General features: G+C 40.6%; 1 protein-coding gene across 5 annotated transcripts in view; it reads right to left on the minus strand.

The window, feature by feature from the left end:
- Nucleotides 1-8,701, minus strand: part of TAF3 (TATA-box binding protein associated factor 3) — a 179,462-nt gene extending 170,761 nt beyond the window's left edge. For 4 of the 5 annotated variants that reach the window (XR_546296.2, XR_546292.2, XR_011535008.1 and 1 more), the window contains exons 1-2: nt 8,325-8,701; nt 3,879-4,121 (exon numbers count right to left, since the gene is read on the minus strand). Coding sequence is in view for 2 of the 5 variants with exons in the window: in XM_008529077.2 (XP_008527299.2) it covers nt 3,879-4,121; nt 8,325-8,490 (409 nt within the window). In the remaining 3 variants the exon portion in view is untranslated. The remainder of the gene's footprint in view (nt 1-3,878; nt 4,122-8,324) is intronic. The other variant, XM_070601095.1, reaches the window with a different exon arrangement.
- Nucleotides 8,702-8,787: the final 86 nt, after the last annotated feature.

The following is an 8,787-nucleotide window of genomic DNA, read 5'->3' on the forward strand; positions in this document are numbered from 1 at the left end:
CTTTCTAACATGCTGTACCCATGCAAAGAAAGATCTCAGACTACAAGTGATTTATTAAGTTGACTTGTGTGGCTACATTAAAAAATGGTCACCACAGAACTGCATTTTATATCCCTTTACCTGAACAGGGGGAAAAGGCTTTGATAAGCATCTTATTGTACTGTCTACCACTTATCGCATCCTTACGAACCATATGCTTATCTTATGAATCAGCAATATTTCTGCTCCTTAGAGAACCCACAGCATTAGCTGAAAAGAGAAGTGTTCAAGGGTTATGCTATTTTCCTTTTAAAATGTTTATAATTTATATTGCATAAAATTTCAAATGAAATAAGATTCTTCTTTTGCTTCAAATGATCCAGAAGAGAAACTCAAAAAGTTACTGTAGTCACTTCAGACAGAAGTCAGTATCTAAGATCACTGAACTGCTTTTCATTCTCCTTCACTACCCATACAAATCTGATATCTTAGTTACATTTCCTTGCAGTATTTAAACATGATAACCATATCGCTTGAGAGAATTTCATTGTGTATTATTTGCATTCTATAAAAATAAAACAAGAGGGAGCAAAGGGTTAAGTGTTGATTATTATCAAAGTCCTAGCCTTTTGGGCAGTGAGCGTGTTAAGGCTTATTACATTATTAAAAATAATTAAATAACTCTCTAAATGAATAAATGCAGGTTATGCATGCACCAAGATGAGCCTGTGCAGGAATCAAGGATTAAGATTAAGCAAATGTCCATCTGAGTCCAAATTTTTCAAAACGGCAGAAAAGGGGCCAGTCCCTTGGCCGAGTGGTTAAGTTCGCACACTCTGCTTCAGCAGCCCAGGGTTTTGCTGGTTTGGATCCTGGGCGTGGACATGGCACCGCTCATCAAGCCATGCTGAGGCGGCATCCCACATGGCACAACTAGAAGGACCCACAACTAAAATATACAACTATGTACTGGGGGACTTTGGGGAGAAAAAGGAAAAACGAAATCTTTAAAAACGGCAGAAAAAAACAAATATTAAGCAATTTAACTATAAAATAGGAAGTATAACAGGAGACAGAATAGAATGCAAACCACAAAACAGTTAGATTTAGAAAGGCCCAAAGGCACAGAGAAAATGGACTAAAATTTTTCAAACGGAGAAGACAGTAGTTCTGGTTCAATCACATGCCAACTGACACTGCACGGAAGTCTGTTAAACTTCACCCCGGTCTAATTCACTGATACAAGACACAATCACCTGCCACTCGGAGAATCACTGACCTGTGGTTATCTATATTAGTGTCTTTCCTTCAGTTTCCTCCTATGGAATGCCTTAAGCTTTCTCCCAGCATTTGACTACCATTCATGTTTTCTTAGCACAATTCCAAATTTTGCGTACTTCTAAGTGGCCTTTCAGCTAAAAATTTCAGAGCCATATAAAAATTAAAGTACAAGAGGATATATCATGGACTAACTTAGCACTACTTTGACGAAGATGTCTAGGATGCTCAATAAGTCATAATTAATGACAACAGCAAAGAAGGAAATTCCAGGTCTACGTGACATTCATGACCTAAGAGAAAAGAGAGTTCTCTTCGATCCAGCTGCTACCAGGCCTCTGCTCAAGAAACCCTCCTTTGATAAAGCTGACACTGAAATGCATCTGTATATTCCTAAAGTAAATATATATACGTCTAGAGAAGTTGCGACGAATATAGGTTTCTAGATCAAAAACACTGACACTAAGGAATGAGGGATTTAAAGAGACTGACTTTACATGGGGGTCATAAAGAGTAAGATTTCCTCAAAGGTAATAAAAGCTACACATACAAATAAATTCAAAGATGGGCAGGAGACAGAATTTTAAGCAGTTACTAAGGGAAGCTGGGGATGATTGAGATGCATCTATAGATTTCCAAGCCCTGCTGTTATATTATCTCAGTAGGCCTGGAAAGGAGGAGAAACAAAGAACTTCCACAGGCAAGACCCTACAGATAGTGTTTAATTTAACTCAGTTCAAGAACATTCACCCCAGGCATGCCTTGTGTGAAGCACTGGCGATGCTTATTCCTGCCTTCAGTCAGAACTGAATCTCTAAGAACTAGAAGCAGAGAAGTACTAAGCTGCCAAGCAGAGTCTATTTCCCAAAGGGACTCAAACCAGCAGACTATGAGGCTTTCCAAAAGGGTGCAGCAAGTTCTTTCCATATCTATCACAGCTACAAACAGGCATGGGTACAGTGCTTCACTTCCAGCACACTTCATAAGAGCTCCAGCACTGTCCAGTAGAGGCTACCACGCCAAGATCAGAGCGCCTGATGATGACGCACCAATCCACAACCAAGCTCTACAATGTAGGGCCGGTTTTTGCCCAGTTTTTCAGATAAGGCAACAGTGACACACAGATTGTAAAACAACTTATTCCAAGTCTAAAGATAACATGAAACAAACAGGTAACACTCCAAAAAGCTATGAAAGTGGAATAGAAGATTGTAACATATGAATTACAAGAAATTGGAACCCTGGGGCATTGTTGGTGGGAAGGCAAAATGGTACAGCCACTGTGGAAAACAATATGGCTGTTCCTCAAAAAACTTAAACATAGAATTACCTTATGACCCAAAAATTCCAATTCTGAGTATATACCCCCAGAAATTGAAAGCAGGGACTCAAACAAATATTTGTACACCAATGTTCATAGCAGCATTATTCAGAAGAGCCAAAAGGTGGAAACAACCCAAATATCCACCAATGGATGAATGGATAACGAAATGTGGTATATACATACAACAGGATAGTATTCAGTCTTAAGAAGGAAGGAAACTCTGAAACATGCTACATGGATGAACCTTGAAGACACCATGCTAAGTAAAGTAAGCCAGACACAAGGTAAGTAAGATTCCACTTACATGAGGTACGTAGAGTAGTCAAATTCAGAGACAGAAAATAGAATGGTGATTGCCCAGGGCTGGCTGGAGGGCGGGTATGGGGAGTTATTGTTTAATGGTTTCAGAGTTGGCGAAGATGAAAAAGTTCTGGAGATGGATGGTGGTGATGGTAGTACAACAATGTGAATGTACTTAATGCCACTGAATTGTACATCAATAAAAAAATTATAAATAAAAGTTATTTCTGCCATCATTTGCATTGTCCTGAAGTACATTTACAGTTCTAGAATTTAAAAAAGAAAAAACTGAATTACAACTTTCCCATTTTTTACAAGAAAAAATATTTTGTAACTGCATTAGAGACCACAAATTACTCATGTATCTCTTTAGAACCGTAGTGAACCTAAACAATTGACATGTAAAATTATTCAGGTGAAAAGGAACTCTGCAATGACTATTGTGCCTGATTAGCTATTATTTTATAAACAAAAATTCTGTATGACCAAACAATAAACATTTCTACTCATCATAAAAAAATGGAGATAAATCTGCATAATATTAGTGAATTGTTCACTCACTCACTGTTTCTAGCATTATCCAACTCACCTTTATAATAAGGGGGGCGGGTGGGTGGGAAAGAGCTACTGTCATTGTTCTGTTTCGAAGGTTTTCTAATTTACTTCACACCCATCCTCATACACTACGTCTACTGAAAGGCTTCTCTCTGTGGTCACTTTCTGTTCTCCCCTACTTAAAACTGATAAAGGAAATAAATGCCTCATCAGACATAACCTTGATTATGCCATGGCTCCGCCTGGTGAAGCCAGCCACAAGTTTGTTGTCTTAAAGATTAGAATGATTTGTAAATAATATGAAAATATTTTGATTGCACTTCTAGAATTTATATGTTGGCATAGCGTTTTATATAATTCAGTTGGGAAAACTAAGAAGATTAAAAACCCATCAAAATAGTTACAAATATATGAGCAAGAAACAGACAAAAAAATTACAAACCTTCTTGAGAAGACACAATGGGTGGCATGTAATCAGGAATGTATTCTTTTCTTTCCTCTGCATCTTTACTTCCAGGCTGAGGAAACTGAAGTACATTGTTCTTGCTAACAGGAAATGAAGGAATTTGATGTGGGAAAGTGACAGGTTCAATATTGTGAATATAGTCTTCTAGTTCATGAAGACTAACCCCCATAAGTTGGAAAGCTTCACTAACATCATCCAAAATTGGGTCTGTCCGGCCATCTGAAACAAAGTCAAAAGCAAAGGAAATTATTTTAAGAAAATCCCATGAAGATTTTTTAAAATATTAAGAAAAAAGTATCAAGTAAATACACAGCTCAGAATCAAATATACTATATACATGTAAGACCTAGTTATTGGAAAGAATTTAGTAGATTTTTAAATAGAATACCATATTGTTTAAATATTAGAAAGCTGATTCCTAAAGTCAATTTTAAATAGGATCTGATAACCAATCAGATCGCCACAGACAATTCATACTCACAATCAGCTGGTACAGAATAAATATCAAAGGAGTTTACAGATAGTCAACAGCATCTGGGACAGTGGCTGACACAAAGTAAATGCCCCATAAATATTACATTATTATTTTTTGTCAAATAACTAGAATGTTGTGCTAAGTAAATGTCCATTACATTTTCTCTATTGTACAATAATGATTCTCTGGAACCTAAAACAGTGGCTGGCATATAGCTGGCATTTGTTGAATGACTTATACCACTGAATCAATTTTTTAAATTCAACAATATTTACAGAAAGGATTTAGATCATAAAGGTAATTTACATATAAATTTTAAATGTAATTAGAAGGCTACATACAAAATGGATAAAGATAAAAAGATTAAAAGTTACATACAGCAAGATTCTCTTTAGAAAAGGAAGTTTTACAGAACTTAAGATCTCTACATCTTTTAAAACTTCTATGAGAATTCCAGTTCCCAATTTCCAATAGCCTACAGTATTTTTTACTGACATCTCTTATGATCACTTCAAATTCAATGTCTAAAATTAAATCATGCTGCGAAATGAAAAAGAATAAACCAAAGTTTGTAAAAATTAGACACGTGCTTGCTCACATCCACAAAGAAAAGTTCTGGAAGGATATACATCCAACTGTTAACAGTTCAAGGGGATGAAAGCTGTAGTGCAGAGAAGGGCAGAGTTGAACCTGAGTTTCACTTCTAACTTCAAACATTTCTGGAATATTTGAATTTTTCTACAAGTATGGGTTACTTCTATGATGTATAAAAAAGAAAGAATAAGTAAAATTAATATTCATTCTTTTTCTTAATGACAATAATATGTATTGCAACTCTTCTGTTCCTGTTAAAAGAATTATTATTCTCTCAGTCTAAAATATATAACCATCATGAATTCCTCCACATGCTTTGCAATGTCAACCCAAGACCTTCTGGTACTCTCCGCTCCCTTTTTTGGCCTCAGATTGCAAGTTTTCCTTTCTCCTTATTCCTACTATCACTATCTCAGTATAGTTTCCAGTTCTCCCCCTGGATCCTCTCTTGCACTTCATGGACAGCACAATTTTCTTGACCTATCACTTTCCGCACACCGTTCCCCTCCTCGGGGTCTGCAGCATTTTCTACCACACGATTTAACTTCTCAGTCTGCCGAGTCCCTCCCAAACCTGATTTCCCTCTGTTTAAGTCTCCTCTAACATGCTCCGCAGGAACTGGCTACATCTGTCACGCTGGCCACCTCACTGCCACTCTGATCATGCTTCATCCCACTTGGCTATCTCTAATCCAGCATGTTCTCCCCCTTTAAACAACCATTCCTCATAGCTCCACTCAAATTTCATCTTTCCTGGGAAGAGATCTTGCTCTGGAACCCAGAGCCCACATCCATCTCTCCTTTACCCTATTCCTTTTGCATTTACTGCCTAGACCACACAATTCTTACGTTAGAGTACTAGTCTCGAAGAGTCATTCTGAACGGTGTAGCACCCGCTTTCAGCACATGCACACACACCTAATACAACACACACAGAGACATCTGCCCCGAATGCTGTGACAAATCATTACCTTAGGGAAATTTAAAAATGTATTACTTGTTGAATTCATAGTAACTTCCAATACTTGCTTTAACTTGAGAGTTTTTTTTTTAGAGGGAACAAATACCATCAGTGTGTTTTTGTTGACATTTTGACACCCCTGTACACACCCTAGGGGCAGAAATTGTGCCTAAGTAATTTCATGTCTCTGACACCTAGCACAGTGCTTAGTTCATAAGTGGTATGCAACAAATGTCTGTCAAAAAGACAAAAAGGATTTAAAAGAATACAAGATTGCATAATGGTAACCTGAGGTTACAGAATTCAAGTCTAAAAGTAGGATAGTACACCAAAAAGAATCTAAAAAAAGCCTGTAACTAATAAGTATACCAGGAATTAGCATTTTAAAAAACTCACCAGACCACAATGGGGAATAATGAACCTGATAATCGCATTCTCACTAAAAGCAAGAAAATCGACCACAGGAATTGGGTAATTAGGAAAGAGGTTCACATTAACACATAACAATGATCACTTGATGACTTTGGAATACGTGGTGACTTGGAGCTCTAGCACACAGTCTTGTTCTGTGTATACGACAGGAAAGGTGACTATGTATTCAAGGGATATTTTGATTACCTAAAGGTACAGAACATCTGTCCTCACTGAAGGAACATGGTAGCAAAAATACAATCTGGATCGTGCATAACCATAACAGTATACTCAGGGACCACACATGGGGAGGGAAAGGAAGCAAAAGCCAAGAGAGTAGCGTGCTGGTGGGGTACTCTCAAGATAACAATGAATGAGGGTTACCTGACAGTTCCAAATTTAGATTGGAAGTATCGGTGAAATCAAGCATTCAAAAACTACACATTTTTAAAACTCAAAAGGTGAAGTGATTAAATAGCTATTATGGTAGTGGGTTATCAGTTGATTCATTTATTCAACAACTATTTCCTGGGTGCCTATTATATCATGGCGTCATACTAGGTTACAGAATACAAATAAATTTGTCTCCTGGGGAGGAGAAGGGAGAGAGGGTGAGAGACACACACAGATGATTACAAAACAAAAGTGTTAAATAACACAACAGAAATACACACAGAATAAGAGAGTAGATAATATGAGTTTCCTAAAGCAAGTGATAAGTGAATCTCAAAATATAAGCGGTACTAGGTGGAACAGGGGGGCAAGGACACTCTAGGAAACAGCATGCATATAGAAATGGACAGCTTAAAATGTTCTGGAAAAGGCAGGTAGCTGAGCATGGTTGTAGATTAGGATGGCAGAAGATCAGAAAATACTAGTTCAGAAAGGGAAGCGAGTGCTGCCTAAGAGTTTAGATTTTTCAGCCTGTAATCAACTGAAATATTTTTAAGAACGACACGATCGGCTCTGTGTTATGGACAGATTATTTGGGGAAGCTGGGATGGAATTTAGGGCTTAAGAAGTAAAGTGCATCCAGGGGTCTCAATTTTCCAGTCTAGGAACCACTTTAACAAAACAAAATATCCTACGAAACGCTTCACCCAGTTCTTCACCGTAACACCTTAAAAATAATGACCTGAAATTTAAATGAGGGGTGGCTCCCCTCCACGCACACACACACTTCACATCAGTTAGATGATGTGTGGCTCCTATGAAATATTGCAAATTATTAAATGCCACCAGCTTAGATACTACCGGTCACTTAAAAACTATTAAGTATTGTAGCTCAGATTACCTGGGAGACCTCATAAATTGCCTATGATCCCTCTACCACACTTCATAACCACCGACATGAAAACATACAGAAAGAAATCAATGGATGACTGAGATGTAAGTGAAAGTTAATCTAAGTGAAACTGACAAAGTTGGCCTTCGGACAGAGTGAGCAGAGATGCTGTCTACGAGGTGAACAGATATAGCCCCGTCCCTAACGGAGCAGAGCTGTCAACGAGTCCGTGTGGTTATGAGCTGAAGAATAGCCAGCCTTGTAAGAAACGGCCGGTAGACGGAGCGCCTGTGACAACTAGTTGTAGTAGTTTGCGGGCAAGGGAGGAATAGGACCAAAGTAGAAGAGGCTGCAAGGCATTGTGGAGGTGGTTGTACACGCAGCAAAAGCGAGGCGAGGAGGAAGACCGAGGCACATCTCAGATCGGAGAAGGGGTGGGAGGGCGACGAGCCGGGAGCGCACACAGGGCTCCCGGCTGGCGGCGGGAAGTTAGCGGATGAGGAAGAGGCACCCGGGGGATGACTCGAGTTTCCAGGGGCAGTGGAAGTGGAGGGGCGTCAGGGGCCGAGAAGACACCCGATCTCGGGTTGGGGGTGAAGGACCCACAGCTCGGGGACGCTGCGAGCGCGCAGGGGAGCCCCGAGGTGTCACTCGTGACTGGCAGAGGCAGCCCTCCCGCACCCAGCCCGGTACTCACAGAGCTCAGAGTACCGATGGCAGCCCCGTCCCAACTGCTGCAGGTAGCGCTGCAGCACGTCCGTGAGGAGGTGGCAGGCGCTGAGTTGCACCGAGTCCCAGCCCAGCGCCTGGCAGATCTGCGCCACCGAGACCCTCAACAACGACCTGGAGTAACTCTCGCACATCCCGCTCCGTGGACTCCACCGCAGCCCCTGCTGCCACTGCTCTCCACCCCCACCGCCTAACCTTAGCAGAGCCCCCGATTCATCCTCTGGGGCCCCCGTGGCGGGGAAATCGTCCCCCCCGACCCCTGGCGACCACCTCAAAACCTCAGCAGCACGGAGCGCGCCAGCCTGAGAGCCGCCATTTTGGACTCGCTCCGCCTCCCGCTGGACGGTCGCCGGGGCGAGGCAGCACTAGCCAAAGACGGAGCGCGCCGATGAGGAAGCTCCGCCCCGCTGGAGCAGAGCGATGGTGTCGGT

The sequence above is a fragment of the Equus przewalskii genome, chromosome 30, assembly GCF_037783145.1.
Source record: "Equus przewalskii isolate Varuska chromosome 30, EquPr2, whole genome shotgun sequence".
Lineage (NCBI taxonomy): Eukaryota > Metazoa > Chordata > Mammalia > Perissodactyla > Equidae > Equus > Equus przewalskii.